The sequence below is a fragment of the Schistocerca nitens genome, chromosome 1 (genome assembly GCF_023898315.1).
Source record: "Schistocerca nitens isolate TAMUIC-IGC-003100 chromosome 1, iqSchNite1.1, whole genome shotgun sequence".
NCBI lineage: Eukaryota > Metazoa > Arthropoda > Insecta > Orthoptera > Acrididae > Schistocerca > Schistocerca nitens.
This window is the reverse complement of record NC_064614.1, coordinates 789,025,942-789,049,699: the sequence shown is the minus strand read 5'-3', so window position 1 is coordinate 789,049,699 and position 23,758 is coordinate 789,025,942. Positions and strand designations below refer to the sequence as shown.

The window sequence follows — 23,758 nt, the reverse complement described above, 5'->3', positions numbered from 1 at the left end:
AGCATAAGTTCCAAGAAGAACGAGACAAAATATAACTTTCTCCTGTGTCTCACGAAATGACCAAAACGGAAAAACATCAGAAAAATTGGAGTTCTTACGCTGATTTTTCCCACCCACCATTCTCAAATGGCACGGGGTGGAGTCGTTGGGGTGAGGGGGAGGAGAGGAGGGTGTATGTTTCCAGAATGAGAGTTTTCACTCTGCAGCGGAGTGTGCGCTGATATGAAACTTCCTGGCAGATTAAAACTGTGTGCCGGACCGAGACTCGAACTCGGGACTTTGCCTTTCGCGGGCAAGTGCTCTACCAACTGAGCTACCCAAGCACGACTCACGCCCCGTCCTCGCAGCTTTACTTCTGCTAGTACCTCGTCTCCTACCTTCCAAACTTTACAGAAGCTCTCCTGCGAACCCTGCAGAACTAGCACTCCTGAAAGAAAGGGTATTGCGGAGATATGGCTTAGCCACAGCCTGGGGGATGTTTCCAGAATGGTAGAGCACTTGCCCGCGAAAGGCAAAGGTCCCGAGTTCGAGTCTCGGTCCGGCACACAGTTTTAATCTGCCAGGAAGTTTCAGGGTGTATGTTAGTGGTACACTCCGCCACACATTCTTGGTTCAAATGGCTCTGAGCACTATGGGACTCAACATCTGTGGTCATAAGTCGCCTAGAACTTAGAACTACTTAAACCTAACTAACATAAGGACATCACACACATCCATGCCCGAGGCAGGATTCGAACCTGCGACCGTAGCAGTCGCGCGGTTCCTGACTGAGCGCCTAGAACCGCTAGACCACCGCGGCCGGCCCACACATTCTAATGTAGTTTACGGAGTACAGATATGGACAAGTAGATTGCTGTATCTGTCTTTTCTTTAGAGCTCTGTTCTCCTGAGGTACATACTTGTTCGATAGATAGTTAGTTACATTAACGAGTTCGTGTATGGTACAAAAGGAATTGTTGAGGAGAAACAGCTTTAATCTGCACTGGTAAAGAGTCTGCTGTCTGAAATTTTATTTCCACCGTGGCTAAGGACCGAAGTTGCAATCGCATATTTTATAAGTAGTGTCGCCAATCCAAGGCACCAATGATGTGTTTAAAAAATGTTTTATGTAACAGTGGATCCCACACAAAGAAAATAAAGTTAAGACAATTTAAGGAACCGGTATTACTGGTACACTTTGTAACAGATCTAGTTCCTTCATCGTATATCTAGTACGGTCCACAAGAATAAGATTGAAGGGACTGAGTCTCACTCGGAGCGTATCTGCTGTTGGCAGACTTATCCTATGCTATGCACCATACAGAGGAATGCAAAGCATACCTAAAGACGTGTATCTAGAAAACGTTTTCAAGTACGAGTATATATGGGCTTGTTACCGAGGAATAAATGTTTTTTTTTTTCAAAAATACTGCAAGCATTATGTTGAGTCTGTGTGTAGCTATTGCGATACAGGTAAAAGCTGAATCAGAAATCGTCCGTTGGCAATGTTTAGGGATACGTTATATGCACGTTGGCAGCTCTATCGAGCACCTCCATTTGCAGTCAGAAACCTACGAGGGAACTTCAAATGGTAGTTCGCACGTTAATATGACAGACCAAGCAATATTTATTGAATGTTGCAGTACACTTCAAAATACTGTTTTTCAGCGTATTCACCAAGACTTTGTAAGCCACGGTCGGAACGTTCATGGACGATGCGCGACATTGCATTTGGTGCACATACCGCCAGACATTCACACTGAATCCGTGTGCAGTTTAGAGGTTCTGTCCACATGAATCGTACTGTAGCGCGAATTTCATCTATGGAGCACGTATCCAGTTGCCGGGGCACTTACTTCGCAGACTGTTTTGCACCTGTTGTCCCTACCGCAGCTGAACAGTGTCTGAAGGAAACCAGGACAATGGGCCACAATTATTATGCAACGGTCTTTGCGTGGGACAACATGTGTAACTTACTTTCATAAGTCCCTGAATACAACTCCAACACTTTGAAATTAACTGCGAGATCAAGACTGTGTACGAGCGGTGCTGGCTATCAATAGGGCAGTCGGTCAGAGCGTCGTCTGCCAAAGGGAGTTCCAAAATGCAGTCGCACCGGCTTAATCTGTCAGGAAATATCTGAAACGCGCAAGCTCCACTCCAGAGAGAACGATTCTCCTTCTATGTGTGCAACTTAACGGCTGTTATTGTTCTTTTGGTTTTCAGTCCAGATACTGATGCAGCTCTTCATTCACATCGCTCCTGTGAAAGCTCAACTCCAAACTACTGAAACCTACATCTATTAGATCTGCCTACTCTACTCATCCCTTAGCCTCTCACACTTCCCTTTAATAATAAATTTGTAATTCCTTGATGTCTCAGAATGTGTCCTAACAACCGAGCCTTTCTTTTAGTCAAGTCGGGCCATAAATTTCTTTTCTCCTCAATTCTATTCAGTATTTCCTCGTTAGTTACAATATCTACCAAACCAGTCTTTAGCGTTCTTCCATAGCACCGCATTTTAAAAGCTTCCATTCTCTTCTTGCCTGTCCTATTTATCGTTCACGTTTCGTTTCGGTACAAGGGTATACTCAATAAGAAAAAATACTTCTTAACACTTACATTTATATCGATGTTAACAAATTTGTCTTCCTCAGGAACGCTTTTCTTGTCATTGCCCGTCTACATTTTATACATTTTATGTCATCATTTATTTTGCTGCCCAAGCAGGAAAACTCATATACTGTTATAACCTAAACCAATTCGATTACTATTGCCCGATTTAATTTGAATACATTACCTTTGTTTTACTTTTATGGATGTTCCTTTTATAAACTTTTTCCAAGACACTATCCAGTACGTTTAAATTATTTTCCAGGTCCTTTGCCACCTCTTGTACAATTAATATGTCATTGGTCAACTTTTTTTATTTCTTCTCGCAGAACTTCAATTTCATTTCTAAAATCTTCTTTGATTAGCTTCACTTTTTGCAGAATGCACGGACTGAATAACATCGGCGATAGGATACAACCCTGTCTCACTCCCTTCTCAACCATTATTTCCCTTTCATGTTCTTCGGCTCTTATAACAGCCGACTGGTTTCTGTACAAGTTGTAAATAACCTTTCGCTTACTCCTGCTACCTTCAGGATTTCAAAGACTGTATTCCAGTCAACAGTGTATACGTTTTTCTCTAAATCTATAAATGCTGTAAACGCAGGTCTGCCTTTCAGGGTCAGTATTATCTTGCGTGTTCCAAACTGATCTTCCTCCTGGTTGGCTTCTACTAGTTTTTCCAGTTTTCTAAAAATTAACCTTATCAGTATTTTGCAAGCATGGCCAATTAAATTGATAATAACATTCACACCTATCAACATCTGCTTTCTTTCTCAGTGGCATTATTACATCTTTATAAAAGTTTGAAGATATTTCGCTCGCCAGGTTAATGTGATGCCTAATATGCACGGTTTCTGGAGCTTCTTGCCAGATTACGTGCCGTACCGCAAAATATATCCCAAAAAGTCAGCAATTTCAATTCTTTCCATTATACGACAGTTCTTTTTATCGCTTTTTGACAACAACATTGCAGAAGAACTGACTTACACCGTGTGCGCCAGATAATTATGGTAACCTGCTTCATCATAACCAAACTGCTACAATAAGCAGTAGCATTACTTCACTGTACTGAGTGCAGGCTACTTCATTTTTTCACATGCCCAACGACAGCCCATAAAACAGCTGCACGACATTGTGGACAAAAGTCACGTACTGAAGCATTTATCGATCTGCTTAGTCTTCCAAGATTGTGTTAGTCCTGCAGAAAAATCTTGAGAGCGACATTCGAAATACCAATATATTGTATGCAAATTATGCAATGTGATCGATCGTCAGTGTAATATCATATTACCAATCGATACCGCTTTGTCATCGCATGCCTTAATTTCATGTAAGACTGTTTTCACTCTTTGAGAATTTACTCACGGCATTTGCGCTACATCTAGCACGGTAGGTGTGCAGTTAGTATCACAGATGATAAAATGGCAGCTGCCATTTTAGATTTACATTAATTCAAATGAAAAAAATACCTATCCTCAACTCGAAGAAGTACTTGCTGCCTGTAGTAGCAGCAAGGGTTTAATCAGAAACTAGATGCAAAACTGCCGTAAAGTATCTTACCCGCACATTTGTATTGAATACGCGAGAGACTAAGCAAACTGTCATGCGAGTGCAGTACTAGATATAGATCGAGTTGTGATTCAATACAAAATTTATAGATATGTCGCTTATGAGGCTGTATGAGCGTTATGAAAATATTACACGTGTTATGTGGAGAAACCGCAAGTAAATACCAATAAAACGTAACAATCGGCTCCATGAAGAGAGAATGCTACGCAGTTTATGTAAGTTCTTGTTTCTCGTCAGTTTTACGGCAGAGCCATCAATCTTAGAGAATGCTTGCATTCCACAGATCGCCTCTTGGATTTTTTTACTCTTTTATTGAGGAAAGTCTGCAGTCCGTGTTCTGCCTCGTAAATAGTACAATTATGTTTTTATCGTTTATGTCCATGCTTCAAACGTTGCAGGGCTCCAGTATAGATGATGTCCTAACGGCAAACTGGATGTCCTAAATTTCGCACTATCGCGACATACCAAGTGCTTTTAGTTTCTATATGGAATAATTTCCACTTCTATCTAGACAGACAAATATTTTTTAAACATAAACTATATTCTAGTAACTTTATGAATTAAATATAGACGACACATCTTTAATGTAAATTCATTATTTGCGTCTGTATAACATATGAAATATGCGTGTGATTTATCACAACATGCATTACAAAACACCTTCGCTAGTAGAATATTGTAAAGAATGAGTTTTATATTTTGTATATTTAAAGTTGCATTGTATACGTTCGTTCTTGGAGACCTCATGCTGATTCGTTCTCATGCTGATTCGTTCTCTCTTTCAGGACGAATCCTACGCGGCTGCTTTACCAGATGTAAGTGAACGCTTATCGAGTACGGTAATATACCTTCCACCGAGTGGTAAATAAAATTGCTTTACCTTCTACATCGTATTTATTAGAGCGATAAACAGATGTTGGGAGGGATTTTGGTTCTTATATCTGAATATCATATAGACAATGATTAGCGTTGTAGGTTTGTATCTTCCAAGTGCACTTGGGTACGGCGAAGATAACAACGTTATTTTTTTAAAAAAATAAGGAAGCTGATCAACTTATTTAACAGAAGCGTCGCCTTAACATGATCGAACTTCTCTGCTATCGGAGCTATTAAGCAACTGCGTAGTTTCTGTAAGACAACGTTTATTGCATTACAGACTGACAACAAACACTAGCAGACGATGACATTTAGACCGAGGAAGCTATTAACGATGTTTCGTCCGTGGACACATAGATATATTCATTAAATGGACTCAAACACTGTCAAAGTGCTGTCAATAATTTTGATTTTTCCACTCTTGCGGCATAACAGAATTATTGACGTATCTACATTCAAGAAAGTGAATGACGGAGAAGCAAGTACAGCACACAAGTCAATGAGCTGATCAGCGCGTTTCATTTACGTGTGTACAATGGTATCTGTCGACGCTTGATGTCGTGTCGTGACATGTCGAAGCAACGCCGTGCCGGTGTCGCAGATTAACCGGCTGTGATTGGCGACAGTCTCCGGGGTGCTTTGCGCCACTTTGTTAATAAACCATGAACCTGCTGTCGTGGTTCATAATCTAGCCCTCTTAGATCAAAACTTCTGAGCACAAATACGATGTAAGTACGTGAAGGAAGCAAAGTAATGAATGACGGACGAAGCTAAGAGGACAAAAAGACAGACTAGCACAGGAAAAGATGGATGAAGTCTATTTTTATCGCACATAAACCTTAATTTGAGGAAGAAATTTATTAGAATGTACTCATGCGTCTGGAGTTTAGCAGTTTATGGGCGTAAATTATGCAATGTACGAAAATCGGAAAGTAAGACATTGGAAGCGTTGGAGACGCTGTGTCACAAATAGATGCTGAATTAAATCGATTGATAAAATAAATGAATTAAGTCCTGTGTAGATTCGACGAGGAAAGGAATACGCGGAAAACACGGACAAGAAGAATGGACAGGATGATAGGACAAATGTTGAGGCATCAGGGATAGAGGTCAAAAATTGTAGGGAAAGAGAGAGTTTGGAATACATCCGACATATAACTGAGGACGCTGGATTCAAGCGTTACTCTGATGTTAGTAGGTTGGCGCAAGACAGCAAGTCGTAGTGGGCCGCATCGAACCAGTCAGAGGAGTGATGACGAAAAAAGTGAACTCCTGGCGATGGTGTAAGTCGTCATTTCCCATTTACAAGAATATTTATTTATTTATTTTATGAACTTATTTCACCCGGCAATATTAGGATCTTCAGGCCTTCTCTTGCTTCTAACCATATTTTCCTCAGACAGTAAATCTTCCGGTTTGAATGATGCCTGACCAGTTTCATAATAATATAATAGTATGTATAGTAATGGATACATGGAATGTAAGAAATCTCTGTCTTATTAATGTGAAGCAATTTCCTAATTACGTCCTTACCGAAGTAGTCAAATGTAATAGAAATGTCTGAAAACAGTGGATAAGGAAACAGCATGGACAGGAACTCGACTAGGCAGAGCGAGAAAGAGTAAGGCAAGATTAACAAGTGACATGGAAAAAAGAAAACTGAAATAGAAGGGGGTGGCAATAGCACAGAGACAAAAGGTACGCCAATGATAAAAGATGAAATTTTATATTACTCAGAAATGTCATTTTTCAGTATTTTGCATAGATTTACGATAACAAAGGACTAACTTTTAACTTAACATTAAATTTCTCGTGAGTAGTAAATGAGTAAGTTTTTCTTTAATCAAGAAGTCGTACAGAATCACTGTGGTCCTTTGTTCCAGGAGAGACACATAGTCAACTAACTTAGCTATTGAATTAATTCTGTGGTAAAAAGAGTATCTAATATAGGGAAAGTAAAATTGTGGGAAATAGTCACGCACTCATATGCAGAGTGTGTCAGGAAAATACGGACCTCTATCTAGAGGTCAGAATATCGGCCATTCTGAGAAAAAGAACATCATACAATCACACCATTATGAAATGTGTGCGAGATGGCGCTCGAAATCTATTTAAGAAACCAGCCCAGCATTTACAAGTAGTACTTTAAGAAAGTCACAGAAGCAGGACATCTGGATGACCTTGCGGGGATTTGAACGCACTCATCCTGAACAAGAGTCCAGTGTCATAAGCATTGCTCCACCTAGGCTGTTTGCCACAAAATGGAGTCATCAACGTCCTCTTGTACAGCTAGACTGGATGCTGTGTCTCTATGTCGCTACACTGAGCGACGTAACTCGGTGATTGGACAAAGGGGTCCCACATACCTAATTTTAGCGGCCATACACTTGTATTGTTGTCCCTAAATCACAAAGATTCCTCTACTTCAGACACGCAAAACACGTTTCACACATACACACATACATACATACATACATACAGATACGCGAAATTTTAATTTTTGTCTGGGACAATCGAAAACAGATGTGACAGATGGATAAAATGTGAAAAAGAGATGTCGCTAAATAGCTTGAGGCAAATGGTTGGTATGAAAAGCATACAGATGATTTCTTTCCCCAAGCCGAGATTATCTTTAATGACCTAGTCGTCGACTGAGTTCCTCCGAATTTTGTAAGTGGTGTAGAATAGACGTAAGAAAGACCTTGTACTTACAAAACTCGACGTTGTCTTGATTTTAGGGTTCTCTACCTCAGTCGGTAAAAACGGAACCCTTATTATAGGATCACTTTGTTGCTGCCTGCCTGTCTGTATGTCTGGCTGTTAAAAACCAGTTTTCTCAAGAACGGGTAGATTTATCACCTTGAACTTTATCGAACATACTAAGATCTACAGTCCCTTGACGATGCAGAAAACTGAAGCTTCTAAGTCAATGTAGCTAAAAGGTACGGCCAATTTATATTACATATGTTGATACTCGCAAACTCACTTATCAAAATCTGAAGAGTATTTCCCGCTGGCCTTTAATACTTAAGTTTGGCCAGAAGCATGGTTTCACGGTTTAATTTGTAATTATATCACACAAAAAACAATTTTTTGTCATTTCTTATCTGACACTCTGTCTGTTCGCCCGTCTCTTAAGACCCATTTTCCTGAGGATCGGATAGACGTACCAAGTTAAAATTTATGTGTCGTAGTAAAGTCTCTACGCCCCTGGCGGTGTAATAAATGTTAATCTTCGAACTCAATGCAACCAAATGATACTGCCTTTTATGTCACATATTTCGATACTCGCATAATCACTCATCAAAACTTATGAGATACTTCCCGTTGACCTAGACACTTTAAATTTAGCTAGAGTCAAGGTTTTACAGTACAACTAAATGAAAAAAATCCGAAAATTTTTAATTTGTAATTAAATCACACGAATTTAATTTGTCATTTGTTGCCCGACTGTCTGTCTGTGTGTTAAGAATCTCTTTCTCTCACGAACGAGCAGACGTATCAAGTTGAAATTTATGTAACATACTAATGTCTATGCGCCTGTGGTGGTGTAAAAACATTACCCTTCTAAGTCAGTGCAATCAGAAGATACGGCTATTTATGTCACTTATTTTGATGCTCGTAAACTCACTCATTAAAACCTACAGCATACCTCCTGTTGAATCATGAAATTTGGCAAGAAGTGAGGTTTCACAGTACACGTAAAGGAAAAATCAGAAAATTGTTGATTTGCAATTATATCACACGAAAAAATATTTCTTGTGACGTTTGTTATCCGACTTCAAAATTAAAATTAAAACATTCTCGAAAGTCTTAGAATTTCCGGGACCGACACCTGCCAATTTTCAACGTCTATAACAGGAAAAGATAGTCGGTGTTCTCGATTTCCAGGATCGACGCAATGTGTGTATACAAAACTGAGTTTGTTCGGCGCCCTCAGTGCGCGAGTCGTAGTCCCATCTGGCCAATTTTTTGCCTTTTTTTTTTTTTTTTTTTTTTTTTTGGTAATCTTGAGTTTCGCCTCTAGGTGAAGCACTTGTGGAATTCTAGAATAATACTGTGCTTCCCACAGCTCCGGACAAGCGTGAGAAAATGAAACGAAAAGGACTGCGCTTCCGCCCTCCGCACCTAAATACGCTGGTGACACTCGCACAATGGTTTCAGCAGTAAGAAATATGGTAGTTGTTGTTGGTACCCACGAGCCGATGACGCGAGAGTTGTGTGGGAAGAGTTGAGTTAAGCATCCGAAGTGGAAAACAGCGAGAGTGGCGCCTGCAGGTCAGTGTACTGCGCATGCGCAACCGCCAGTCTGATGACGTCCGTGTCGGCGACGTCCGCGATTAAGTAGAGTGCTCTGCACACAACACGCACTGCGGTACCGTAGCAGCCGCTAGCCTGCGCAGCTCCCCGCCACGCTAGCTGAGGTCTGCCTCTGCAATTACTCTTACGAAATGGAGCCGCGATACTCATCCTGTCTCACTGCCCGCTTTCTTCCTTTCACGTCTCTTGCGGAGTTCCTGAAACAGTTTCCGGGATCTTCTTGAAAACTTTCTTATTTTAATGGTAACAGTGACACCATTCTGGCGGAAGCGATTAAAGATGAACAGAGCTATACCTTTAATCGAAAAAGGAAAATCAGGCTGCAAAGCTCCGTCGACGACGAGGTTATTAGTGCCAAGCTCGGACAGGACGTAGATGAGGAAGGAAATCAGAAGGGGCCCGTTTAAAAGGTAAGGCATTCGCCATAATCAATTATGCGAAACCACAGAAAATCGAAATCTGGGTAGCCGAAGAGAGATTAGAGTCCCGCTTCTTTCGAATATGAGCCCTGTGTAATCTGTAATCGATATGGAGCAATTTCTTAGTGACATTACAAATAGAATGAATAGTTCCGTAGACCGCATTTAGGAACATCGCATTTGTCAAGAGAGGAATAACGTTTTAATATGAGTCGCAAATATGACAGTGACGATGGTTCATTGTAGATAGTCAAATTATGCCATAAGCGCATATCAACTGTTCTCCTTGAGATCTGTTACCGACACTTGTATTTACACACAATAATCACTGATCATCCTACAGTGAAGAGTACGATGATCTCTGTTGATCACATGTAACTACATTTACCTGGAGACACACTTGATATATTCGATAAGGATGGAAGTTGAAGTAATGAGCCGTGCGGTTCTAGGCGCTACAGTCTGGAACGCGTGACCGCTACGATCGCAGGTTCGAATCCTGCCTCGGGCATGGATGTGTGTGATGTCCTTAGGTTAGTTAGGTGTAAGTAGTTCTACGTTCTAGGGGACTGCTGACCACAGCAGTTAAGTCCCATAATGCTCAGAGCCATTTGAACCATTTTGAAGCAATGTATTAATATGCGTGCCAATGCCGGGACTTCAACCGAGGTCTCCTGCTTACCAGGCACATGTGCTATCCACTACATCACACTGGCATCGTGACTAAATAGTAGCACGGAATACTGTATTTCAATGCCCTCCCTAACACAAATTTCAATTCACAATCTGCCCATCTTGATTTTGTCCTTCTTAAATGTTCAGTATTGGATAGTAAGTAGGAGACTCAGGTTCAAGTCCTGTCCTTGGCACAAATTTCAACACCTTCCATCCTTGTCGGAGACAAAGTTGAGACTGAATATGTCACCAGGAAAATGTAATTGCATGAGATCAACAGATCAGCTACGCCAAAGATATAGACAAGTGTTCCCTGTTACGTACAAAACTGGGTTGCTATACCGTTATTAGAGAGTCCTGGCGATAATAACGATATAAGAAGGGGAAAATCAAGATAGGATGAGGTGTGAATTGAAGTTTGTTTTAGGGTGGGCACTGGACTACGGTATTCTGTGCAACTGTATTAGGCACAGTGCCAGGGCTGTGTATTGGATAGCACATCTGTGTAGTAAGCAGGAGACCTGGGTCCAAGTCCCGGCTTTGACACAAATTGTAATTCGTCACTTCAGTTTCTATCATTGAAGATTATCTCCATGCCTCAGTATCTGGCTTAGTGGATTTCTACTTACATAAGACATATTTTTTCTTACAATCCTCCGTGAAGACAGAAACCTGAATTGTGGAAAGTTAATCTCGCACATAAAGTAAGATGACGGTGGAATCTCAGAAATGTACGCGTGTTGATTGAGAAAACCACCTAAAATCGTGGTGTGGATTCCTTGATATTTTTTAGGCTCATCAAACATATTGAGTTGTCTAAGGATGTCTAGCACGAGGATTTTACTCAGAGGACTACCTTTCGGGTGTCATGAGGTTTATTACTACTGTTGGGATGAACCGCAGCCCGTAAGTTTGGGCGGTCGTTGTTTCGCATTAAATAACTTTATAGAACATGCAGAAGCGTTTAAGCTATGGCGGTATCAATGACAGTTTGGCAGTAATCCTATTCTCGAACAGTAATGGTAACTAACTTTTGCTTAAAAATGTTACTTTTGATGGTTCCACATTTACGGTTACCCGCGAGTTGCTATGTTAACGGCTTCGTACGTAATAGTTTTTGTAAAATAGCACCTCCTTACATCAACTATTAATTTTATAGGGTAGGTCAAAGAGAAAATTGCGGCATCTGTCACAGAGATGCCGTTCATATCAGTAAACTACTTTTTTTTTCAGTGTTGACGCGTTTTGCACATGTAACACAGGACAAGTGTCAACGTGATCTACGGAATATATTTGTATCCACAACTCTTTAATGTAGTTGCGTCGTATGTGTTTAGTTCAAATATATAAACTGGAATACCGTGAAACCCTTAATTCTTCGTTTTCACCGCTTTATCGCCAATAGAAACTAATTCAAACTTGCTTAAGATTCATAAGTAATTTGTCCCGTGTGGTCGTGTTGTCAGCTGTGTTTTCCAGGCTTGTAGCCTTCTGACTCATGTAAGGGCATTTGTGATTTAAAAGCATTCTGAGTACCACGAAATAGTCATTTCGTCCACAGATGAGCATTTTACAGACCCCTCAGACTCCAACATTGGGTATGGAACATACTTTCTATAAAAATTAGATAATTTGCATTGACCTGAAAGGTAATATATCCATTACTAACCGGAAAGCATTGATTTTCACTTGGGGCAGAATAGATTCGCTTTACTTTACACTTATGTATTGTATTGCATGTTAACCGGGGGCCTAGAAATGACGGAGAGGGTCCGTCCCCGCCGCTGCCGCAGTGGTCCACAACCCCACGACGACTACCGCAGTCCACTTCACCCCTCCGCCGCCCCACACCGAATCACTCTTTTAGGGTTATTGTGCGGTTCGGCCCCCGGTGGAACCCCCCCTCCTTCCCCCCGCCACCCCATAGGGAACGTCTCACACCAGATGAGTGTAACCCCTATGTTTGCGTGGTAGAGTAATGGTGGTGTACGCGTACGTGAAGAACTTGTTTGCGCAGCAATCGCCGACATAGTGTAGCTGAGGCAGAATAAGGGGGACCAGCCAGCATTCGCAGAGGCAGATGGAAAATCGTCTAACAGCCATCCACAGGCTGGCCAGCTCACCGGACCTCGACACAAGTCAGCCGGGCGGATTCGTGCCAAAACCAGGTGCTCCTTCCCAATCCGCAAAGCCGGGCGGACTTCACTTATGTATACTGTGGATGAGTCTAGCTCAGAGCCTTTTTTCTGCCTGGTCGTATATCCAGAAAACTTGCAGGCTGTCTTTTGAACGTCAGTACTCTGTGTGGAGGGCACTGTGTGGTAGTTCGTTGCCGTCGACAGGAGCTGCTCTGATCCATAGCCCTTCGTTCAATACGCCAGAAGCCAGCCGAGTTTCTGTAGCTAGCGTCCGAGGTGAAGAATCGCGTTAGCAGATAATTACGTGTGCTTAGGAGGTAACGCAGGGATGCAAAGCGCTTGGCGGTTTTCAGAGCGTGGAACCTGTCGTATCTGTAAAGCAACTGGACACGGCCTAATGAAGCGGAGATACCGGTCGTCTAGCGGCGGCGGACGAATACGTCTGCTAATGAGAGCGCGAACCGCGCTGGGATGGCAGCTCTACGCTTGGGAAGTTGCCAGACCCGTCAGACTTCAGCGTGTTTCGCCATTTCAAGCGATACGTAATAAACGAGACGGGCCTTGGAATGACGCAATCCAGTCACCTTAATGTGACGACCATCTATGTTACCAGTCAACGTGCAATAACCACTCACGGACGGCCGTTGGCAGCGCTAACAATGGAGGGTATATAAAGCGTGTCCAGGGGACACGGTCATGGCCTTCGCTGCAAGGGATGAAGCATTTTCGAAGCAGCTAAGTTTGTAAGATTTTTGAAAACATAGTCAGCGATCTTAAAAGTAGTTAAAATTAAAATTTAAAGCAGTGTTGATCGCAATCTTGTTAACATATTTTTTTATTGGAGTGAGTGACCGGTTCCGATTCTATGAAAGAGTCATCTTGAGACTCCAGAGCGGTAGATGGAGACTGCTAGATGAGTTCCGGCGACCCTCGACGCTCGTGTAACTGCTCACGAGGTTACACGAGCGTCGAGGGTCGCCGGAACTCATCTAGCAGTCTCCATCTACCGCTCTGGAGTCTCAAGATGACTCTTTCATATGACCGCTACGGTCGCAGGTTCGAATCCTGCCTCGGGCATGGATGTGTGTGATGTCCTTAGGTTAGTTAGGTTTAAGTAGTTCTAAGTTCTAGGGGACTGATGACCTTAGAAGTTAAGTCCCATAGTGCTCAGAGCCATTTGAACCATTTTTTTGACTCTTTCATAGAGTCGGAACCGGTCACTCACTCCAATAAAAAAATAAATTTTATCAAGCTAGCGATCAAGACTGTTTTAAATTTTAATTTTAGCTAAGTTTGTGATGTTCGCGTGCTCCCACGGTTAAAGTATACCACCATGCGTGGCATTGGTGCTATACAAAATCGACGCCAAGGCAGTTGTGATGCAGCACAGGTCGTGGATGACAGGGTTGAACGACAGCTGTGTAGATTTGTATGGGAGAACGGAAGTGCAACTTTTGAGCAACTGTCCATCCAGACGAACAAGGGCGCTAGCAACAGCGTGTCTCAACGGCCGCTCACTGAACGTTGCTGCATATGGGCTTCGGTAGTATCCGCCTCTCTCATGCATCCATGTTGGCAGCTGTTCATCGGTGACGAACACCGCCAATACAGCAATCGGACGTCCACTGAGTGGTGACAGGTGGCTTTTTCGGATTAATCACGTTTTGCACACCATCGGACAAAAAGCAAACACCGTGCAACAATCGTCGGAAGGGTCAGCTCGGAGGTGGGAGCGTTATGGCCTAGAGCAGGGCTTCCCAACGTGTGGTCCGCGGACCCCTTAGAGGTCCGCCGGCTCTTTCTAGGGGGTCCGCGGCCACCTTTCACCAAATCGTGTAAAATAATGAGTAAAATTATTGAATAAAAATGTGAAAATCAAATTCATAACAATTTTTTTTTCGTATGAAAAACATGTGTACTTTTACTTCAGGTCGTATTCGCAAGTAGCCTTTCCGGTTCCTAAGTGAGAACGCATACACAGTTTAGTGCCGAAGAATGAGGCTTCTATGATCGACTGTTTCGCAACAATACGGGGGTCATTTATGCCCCAGCTCACGGCGCTAGATGCGCTGAAACCTTTTACGCATGCGCGGAGCGGGCTTTGTCGACCAATCACAGCGCTCGCTGGCACGTATGCGGCCCCAGGCATCATTAAATGTTAAACTTGCTTTGTCAGTGCACTACCTATTTCATAAGTCGATTTTTGACCAGTTTATTACTTCTAACATGGAACATTGAACAAGGGTGCAGTTTCTCCATCGCCTTCACAACAAGGGAAGTTTCCAGTTGAAATGAATGAGGAGGGAGGACGACCAAAGGAAGACTTTACATACATTTGAACATTTTTCTTAGGATTTCGTGAAAAACCACACACACACACATACACAGACACACACACACACGACTGTTACGAAATATGCATGCTCCTTACACAACAGTAGCCAAATAGTGGAAGTGAACAGGCCATAAGCGGCAGCTTGTCAACAGCGAACAGATTGGACGTGACGTTGATTGCTCGTGGAGGAAGACAGCTCCATCCTGTGAAATTTCAATTACCAAGTAATTTAAATCAGGCTATAGTGTGTTGAGCAAATGGAGTGAATCCACTAGCAAGCGTCTGGATAAAGTGGGAATTCAAATTGGATCGTTAATTTCAAGTTGTTTTCATTCATCTCTAAACCAAAGACTATTGATACTTCGGGGGCAAGGGTAGGGCGGGGGGGTCACTGGGAACATGGCACTTGCATTAAGAAGCTTTCAGTTCCCATGGGTTTAGCTCTGAAATTTAAAATTACTGTGCTCTTGACTGACTAGGGGTCCGCCATGGATTTTCGACTGAAGAACGGGTCCGCCAGCTGAAAAGGTTGGGAAGCCCTGTGCTAGGGTATATTTTCGTGGCATTCCCTGGGTGATCTCGTCATTTAGGAAGGCACAATGGATCAATACAACTATGCATCTATCCTAGGGGACCGTATCCACCCCTATATGCAGTTTGTTTCTCCTCGGCACGATAGACTCTACTAGCAGGACAATGCACACGGCTCACAGTGTGCGTGTGTGGTACGAAGAGCACCAGCATGAGTTTTCCGCTCTCCACTGGCCACCAAATTCCTCGGATCTGAACCCACTTGAGAATCTGTAGGACCACCTCGATCGAGCTATTCGCGCCATGGCTCCTCAACCTGACACACAGTGCAGCTGTCCACGGCACTGGAGTCGGCGTGCATCCACATCCACATCGGTACCTTCCAGAACCCCACTGACCCTCTCCTACATCTACATCTACATGGATACTCTGCAAATCACATTTGAGTGCCTGGCACCTGCAAAATTCTCTATTATGCCAATCTCGTATAGCGCGGAAAGAATGAACACCTATAACTTTCCGTGCGATCTCTGATTTCGCTTATTTTATCGTGGTGATCGTTACTCCCTATGTAGGTGGGTGTCAACAAAATATTTTCGCATTCGGAGGAGAAAGTTGGTGATTGGAATTTCGTGAGAAGATTTCGTCGCAAAGAAAAACGCCTTTCTTTTAATGATGTCCAGCCCAAATCCTGTATCATTTCAGTGATACTCTCTCCGATATTTCGCGATAATACAAAACGTGCTGCCTTTCTTTGAACTTTTTCGATGTACTCCGTCAGTCCTATCTGGTAAGGATCCCACACTGCACAGCAGTATTCTAAAAGAGGACAGGCAAGAATAGTGTAGGCAGTCTCCTTTGGTAGGTCTGTTACATTTTCTAAGTCTCCTGCCAATAAAACGCAGTCTTTGGTTATCCTTCCCCACAACTTTTTCTATGTGTTCCTTCTAATTTAAGTTGTTCGTAATTGTAATACCTAGGTATTTAGTTGAATTTACGGCTTTTAGATTAGACTGACTTATCGTGTAATCGAAGTTTGAGTTCCTTTTAGCACTCATGTGGATGACCTCACACTTTTCGTTATTTAAGGTCAACTGCCACTTTTCGCACCATTTCGATATTTCTTCTAAATCGTTTTGCATGTCCGCATTGCAAAATATGGTTATTCAGGCTTTTGACACATGGTCACGTTAATGTGACTGAAGAGTGTAAATTCACTGAAATTAAATTACGGGATCAATAGGAAGACATCAGTGAAAAGCAGTTACGTCGACATGTAATAACGTAAGTGAAATCCGTTCAAAAATGCTGATCCTGTTATGTAATGAACGTTGTGGTCATCAGTCGGAAGACTGAAGTAATTCAACTGTCGACGCTAGTCTGCCCTATACAAGTTTCTTCGTCTCTGCGTAACTACTGCAATCTGCATCTCCTTGAAGCTATTTACTGTAGACAAACTTTGGCCTTTCTATTCTACTTGTAACATCTTCCCCTCAAGACTTCCCTCCATTACCATTTTAAGTACTCCATCTGCTGAAGGTGTTGTGACAAATGACAGAAACACCTACAGCCGACCTTAAGATGTAGTTTATTATATGTCTGCCAGTTTCGGTGCTTCAGTGCACCATCTTCAGGCCTTAGCTGATGTCGAGAGGGTTAGCACCATTCGTATACACGATGTATCAGAGGCCAAAATCTATAACTGGTTTTTGCAGTTTACCTGTAACTGCAGTGTTGTCTCTCCAACCGTCAACTGCAGCCGTTCAATAAATGACACCATAACGACGTCCGTAGGTGTTTGATTTTCTTACATAAGTGAATGGCCTAAGTCCCCCAGACCTCCGGTCCCAAGAATGGACATACAAAATTAAAAAGAAAATAAAAATTTAAAAAAATGAAAATTTGTTCTATACCGGGATTCGAACCTGATATTCTTATTGGTAGGAAAGAAGATCGGGGTTCGAGTCCTGGCCTCGTCAAATTTTCATTCGTTACAAGATAAGAAACTACGAGGTTCTCCGCAGAGTCGGCGAGGAGAGGAATATGTGGATAATACTGACAAGAAGAAGGGACACGATTTTAGGACGTGTGGTAAGACAGCAAGGAAGAACTTTCGCGGTACTCGAAGGAGGAAGGAGGAAGACAGAGAACAGAATTCAGCCAACACGTAATTGACGACTTTGTGTGCATGTGCAGCTCTGAGAGAAGAGGTTGGCGCAGGGGAGGTATTCGTGACGGGCCGCAACAAAGCAGTCAGAAGACTGATCGCAAAAAAAAAAGAGAAAGGAAGATATCTTCATTATATGGGTTTTCTGTCGTGTGGAGAATTGTGGCTGTCTAAGCTATTCGTAAAAATGAATATTAGGGTTCAACGATCCTTCAATGTAGAAGTCACTAGAGAGGACAAAGGCAACACGGCCGCTGCCTTTTCAAAGGAACTATTTCAGCATTCACCTAAAGTAGTTTAGGGACACCACGGAAAATCCAATTGAGGATAACCGTTCGTGCATTTGAACCACGTTCTTTCCAAAGAATGAAGTATCTTACCTTGTGCGCGACATCGGTAGTTCCAACTTTCGTAATATTCGGCTCGATAAAAAGTTCGCAGGCATTACGTTTACTTGCTTATTCTTTCAAAAAGCATGCCTGTGTCAAATAATTTCCTCGGTGACGCCGGAAATCGAAAAATTCGATACTCAGACGCAACGATATCCCGGAGGCTTGGTATTCATCACATGCAATACAAATGGAAAGTGGAAGGTAAAACACAGTAGGGAACTATAGGGACCAATACACCATAGCGCATATTCTTCAAACTTTCCTATATCTGATAACATAATCTGCATATATTCCGAACAAATTAGAATTGGTCATTTTAATATAATATCGAGGAAACCGGATGTGGCTTTTAAACGGCATCCAGTTTTCGTTAACCTTCGAAATCTTTTAAAGTAGCACCATGAACTATCCAAATTGAACAGGTTTGCAGGCCGTGTGCTCTTGTCGCAATCAAAACACATCTTGAGTATGTATAATATCGCAGACATTGGGAAGGTCTATGTAGGACCTGCCACTCCAGTATATTTCAGCGGTTTGTGAATTTTTGTTCCACAATACCTTTGCATGAGTCCTAAAAGTTGTGATTTTTCGTTGTGGTTATTTAGATTCGGCGTCCATCGCAAACCTCCAGATAGGTTGATTCGAATTTCTACTAAACAGAAACACATGTGCCATTGTATAGTAAAATCGGTTTCAGTTTTCGCCCAATATCCTTGCAACTTAAAAGTGCGTGGCAGTATTGGACTAAGAGTACATACTTAAAAATATTTCAGGTGTGTATGACAAAAAGTGGCTGACTTTTGATTGTCTTTTCACTGCCGGGCAATAAAATCTGTTAGGAATTATATATTTAGGAATTCGCCAACAATAATGATAATTCATCGTCATTAGCTATTTAACCCAAGGGGAATATGCGTGGGAAAAAAGTATTTTGATATTACCCACAAAATTTTAACGTGATATGTTAGGTCAGTCTGTTGCTGTCAGTAGCAGAATGGAAAACAGCTTAAGTTATCGGGCTCCTACAGTATTGTTCCAAAGTTCCATGACACTCGTGTCGCAATCTTTTTTTGTTGCGTCAGAAGACAGAAGGAAACAAAAGTGAAGATAAGATTATACTGTCGGTGTTAGCTCAAAGTCGTTATTAACAGACCAGACGCTCGGACTAAACAAGGATGGGGCAGGAAATCGGCCGTGGTTTTTTGAAATCGTGTCATCCTGATATCTGCTTTGATTTGGAGTATCAGAAAAAAATGTTCTCTTGAGTCCAAACCACCTGTTCTAAAGATTCGGATAAGTATCAGAATATTGCTCTGCTCGATTTGCTACAGTTTCATTTCGTTTGTATTCCCATTGATTTACTAACAATCCAGATTTTTCGCCGCAGTAATAGATTCTAAAATGCTCGATGCAAACCCCAGGCCGAGTGCCCTATTTTTAACGGTTGTGTTCTTAAATCATCAAAAGCGAATCCTGGAATAGTTGGAGTTTGCTCTCTTTATCTCGAATTCGTTTGATACTAAATTCGACACAACGGCATAACACAAATAATAAGAACATTAGTGTTGTACCCTCCAAGGCAGGTTTTTTGCTGCTCAGTTCTTGATGCGCTCTATCAGCAGATTCGTACTCTCATTTACATCTTTATAGCGCGGTATTTCAGTCTCTCACAAAATTTTCTCTTCCATGGCAAAGTGACCTGCTCGCATTGTGTCTGGAGTGTAGCCTTCATGGTGCGGGGGCGTACTTGGCGGCCACCGCCCTCGCCACCCACGTAGGTCGACGTCCGCGTTCTGCAGTCGCCGGCACAGATCCCGTCTAAGAAGTTCCTAGATCACACGAATAACCAGCCAGTCCTGAAAAATAATTACGAGGACATTACTACTCATATTTCGTTCTAAATTTCGTTTAATTCAGTCCCAGTTCTGGTCATACATAAAGCACCTAGTGGCAAGACCTTCAATGCGCGATAACAACAGTGAAGTCATTGATGATAGTGCCACTAAAGCAGAGTTATTAAACACGGTTTTCCTAAACTCCTTCACCAAAGAAGACGAAGTAAATATTCCCGAATTCCAGTTTGGACCAACTTCCAAGATGAGAAACATAGAAGTAGATATCCTCGGTGTAGCAAAGCAGCTTAAATCACTTAACAAAGCCAAGGTCTCCGGTCCAGATTGTATACCAGTCAGGTTCCTTTCAGAGTATGCAGAGGCAATAGCTCCGTACCTAAAGACTGGAAAGTTGCTCAAGTCACACCAATACCAAAAAAGGGAAATAGAAGTAATCCGCTGAATTACAGGCCCATATCACTAACGTCGATTTGCAGCAGGGTTTAGGAACATATACTGTATTCTAACATTATGAAGTACCTTAAAGAAAACGATTTACTGACACATGGTCAGCACGGATTCGGAAAATATCGTTCTTGCGAAAACACAACTAGCTCTTTATACTCATGAAGTAATGAGTGCTATCGACAGGGGATGTCAAATTGACTCAATATTTTTAGATATTCAGAAGGCTTTCGACACCATTCCACACAAGCATCTTCTAACCAAACTGTGTGCCTACGGAATATCACCTCAGTTGTGCGACTGGATTCGTGATATCCTGTCAGATAGGTCACAGTTCGTAGAAATAGACGGAAAGACCTCGAGTAAAACAGAAGTAATACCCGGCATTCCCCAAGGAAGTGTTGTAGGCCCTCTACTGTTCCTATATTAACGATATAGGAAACAATCTAAGTAGCCCTCTTAGATTATTAGCAGATGGTGCTGTCATTTACCGTCTTGTAAAGTCATCAGATGACCAAAACGAATTGCAAAATGATTTAGATAAGATATCTGTGTGGTGCGAAAAGTGGCAATTAACCCTGAATAAAGAAAAGGGTGAAGTTATTCACATGAGTACTAAAAGAAATCCGCTAAATTTCGATTACGCGATAAGCCACACACATCTCAAGGCTGTAAATTCAACTAAATACTTAGGGATTACAATTACAAATAACCTAAATTGGAACGATCACATAGATAATGTTGTGGGTAGAGCAAACCAAAGACTCCGATTCATTGGCAGAACACTTAGAAGGTGCAACAGATCTACTAGAGAGACTGCTTACACTATACTTGTCTGCCCTGTTCTGGAGTACTGCTGTACGGTGTGGGATCCGTATCAGGTGGGACTGACGGATGATATTGAAAAAGCTCAAAGAAGGGCAGCTCGTTTTGTATCATAGTGAAATAGGGGAGATAGTGCCACAGACTTGATACGTGGATTGGAGTGGCAATCATTAAAACGAAGGCGTTTTTCGCTGCGACGGGATCTTCTCATGAAATTTCAATCACGAGTTTTCTGCTCCGATTGCGAAAACGATCTGTTTGCACCCACCTACATAAGGAGAAATGATCATCACGATATAATAAGAGAAATCAGGGCTTGCACAGAAAAATTTAAGTGCTCGTTTTTCCCGCGCGCCGTTCGAGAGTGGAACGGTAGAGAGACAGCTTGAAGGTGGTTCATTGAACTCTCTACCAGGCACTTAATTGTGAATAGCAGAGTAATAACGTAGATGTAGATGTAGGTGCTCCAAATCAGATTAATCAATGCCCAGACGGGCAAAACAATACGACATGTGCTTCCCAATGGTAATTGTTCTAGCAGCTGCACTACCCGAAACCCTTCATTGACGGGCTCTAAAGCGTTTATTTTACTGTCTCTCGTTTCTGTTGTCTACAGTCCCGAAATAGAAGCAGAAATGACGTATCTTACTTCAGGCGAATGTGCGCACGGTTACCTTCAGCCAGTCTACTGACCTCTACAACAGCGAGATTGCCATACACCTTCTTTCCTTTCTTTACGAATAATGTTGATGGCAAGTCAAGGATAATCCTAGTTTCATCTGGCTATTTTCATGTGACAACTGACTACAATTTGCTTATCAGTCATAAAGATTTGTCACAGTTGGAAGCTCAATAAGACTTCAATAATTCTTTTTTTCCTCTCTTTCATTAGCCTCTGTGATACGAAGTTTCTTGTGCCGCAACGCTGATTTGAAGATGGCTGCATATTACAGCTAAAACTAGCCGCTTCTCAAATTCAAATATATAAAATACAGGTTGAGTTTTGCATAGAAGGAAGCAGCGATCAGCCGCTGGTAATAACGCTGTTTATTTACATAAACAGCGCCGATATCTATCTCGAAAGGACAGGTTCATCTCCAGACGGCTGTTCGCATTTTTATTAATTTTGTTGTTGTTCACTTTAGTTGTTACTTTTTTATTTCCAACAACTAATATAAACAATCATAAATGTGATATATAGCTTGAACAGCCGTCTGAAAATGAAGCCATCGAGTAGAAACCAGTAACGGCGCTATTTGTGTAAATAAATACCATTCTTGCCAGTGGCTGGTCGCTTTCTTCTTCTTTGCAAAAATCGACTTGTAACAGCTGTATTATTGACTCTTAGATTTGGCTACGCTTTTCCATTTCGAGTCTTCATTTGTCGGTTAACATTACTGCACCTGGAATGTTCAGAGACAACTGCTCCTGGCAACGGTTTTGCTGGCCCCGTAGAGGTTATCCCAGCTTATCCGATTTCCACGGCTACGTGCGTCATTAAACTCATAATGGGTTAGCGTATTCTTTAATGTAATTTTCGATTAACGTTTTAAGTCGTTGTAGTATAACACTGATGAGAGTAGCTGATGAGGGAGCTTTCGGTCTTGTACCGTGGACACAAAATGAAATGGTAATCTTTGCTATTAGCGGAAGCTGGCAGGTGAGGAGGTGGGCGTGGCTTGACCGGCGCTGCTGCGTCACTTCCTGCACGGTACAAAGCGAGAAGAAACCGCCATGATGCTTTCCTGTCGGTGAGAGTTGCTGCTCTCACCTCGGTTTTTGTCAGCTGCCTTCGTGATCACGGCTGCTGCTTCAACAGTACACAGTTCTCCCTGAAAGAGCTGGCGTCGGTGTGCTGCACCGTCATAATCTTTGTCTTTTTGGACAATTAACCGCCAACGGCAATTCATCGTAAATTGGTGTAGATTTACTAAGAGCATGCTTCTTCATATTCTGCTGTTAAAAAACTGAAAAATGTTTCATATGGAAGACGTCCAAACACTGCAACCACACGCTGAAAATATGAAGCACACAAGACGGTAGACGATCGTGGATTAAATGTGTGTGGCATAATAGTAGAGGGTGTGCACTATGATGTTCGTGAAGAATGAACCGTGAGAATGTTTCCTGAAATATGTGTACCGCGTTAGATGAATGCCGATCAAAAGCAAATGCGAAAAATGTATTTTTTCAGAAATGTCTGGGCTACATAAAAAGTCTCTATCTGATTTATCGTGCCCCTTGGTAACTGTGTATGAGGTGAGAATTCATCACTTCACTCCAGAAATGAAACAACAATGAAACCATTGCTCTTCAGTATATTCAAAATCTTTTCATCTTCACACTGTGTTATTCATCCCGCCTAGTCGTATATGTATGCATATATCCTTCACTCCACGGTGTTTTTCGACGTATACTGGGCATGACACAAATAGCAACCCCCAAAATGGAGAATTTCCCTCCCATCACAACGTAGTTTTGCGCCTGGAACTGAAGTGCCTCGTGGGATGCTCACGTATACCTGACGGCTTCTTTCTGTTTCCGTAAGTAGTTGTTCAGGTATTATTTTTTCTGTCACTTTCCTCGCTGTATTGCGTGCGTGACAGCAAGCGTTGCAATA

The 23,758-nt window shown here is 42.1% G+C and overlaps 1 protein-coding gene across 8 annotated transcripts in view; it reads left to right on the top strand.

The window, feature by feature from the left end:
• The window catches only part of LOC126262041 (la-related protein Larp4B-like), a 504,153-nt gene that overhangs the window by 125,713 nt on the left and 354,682 nt on the right, over positions 1 to 23,758 (top strand). For 6 of the 8 annotated variants that reach the window (XM_049958591.1, XM_049958588.1, XM_049958590.1 and 3 more), the window contains exon 2: positions 4,949 to 4,978. The exons of the other annotated variants lie outside the window; for them this stretch is intronic. In XM_049958591.1, coding sequence (XP_049814548.1) covers positions 4,949 to 4,978 — 30 coding nt within the window. The remainder of the gene's footprint in view (positions 1 to 4,948; positions 4,979 to 23,758) is intronic. 8 annotated transcript variants of the gene reach the window in all.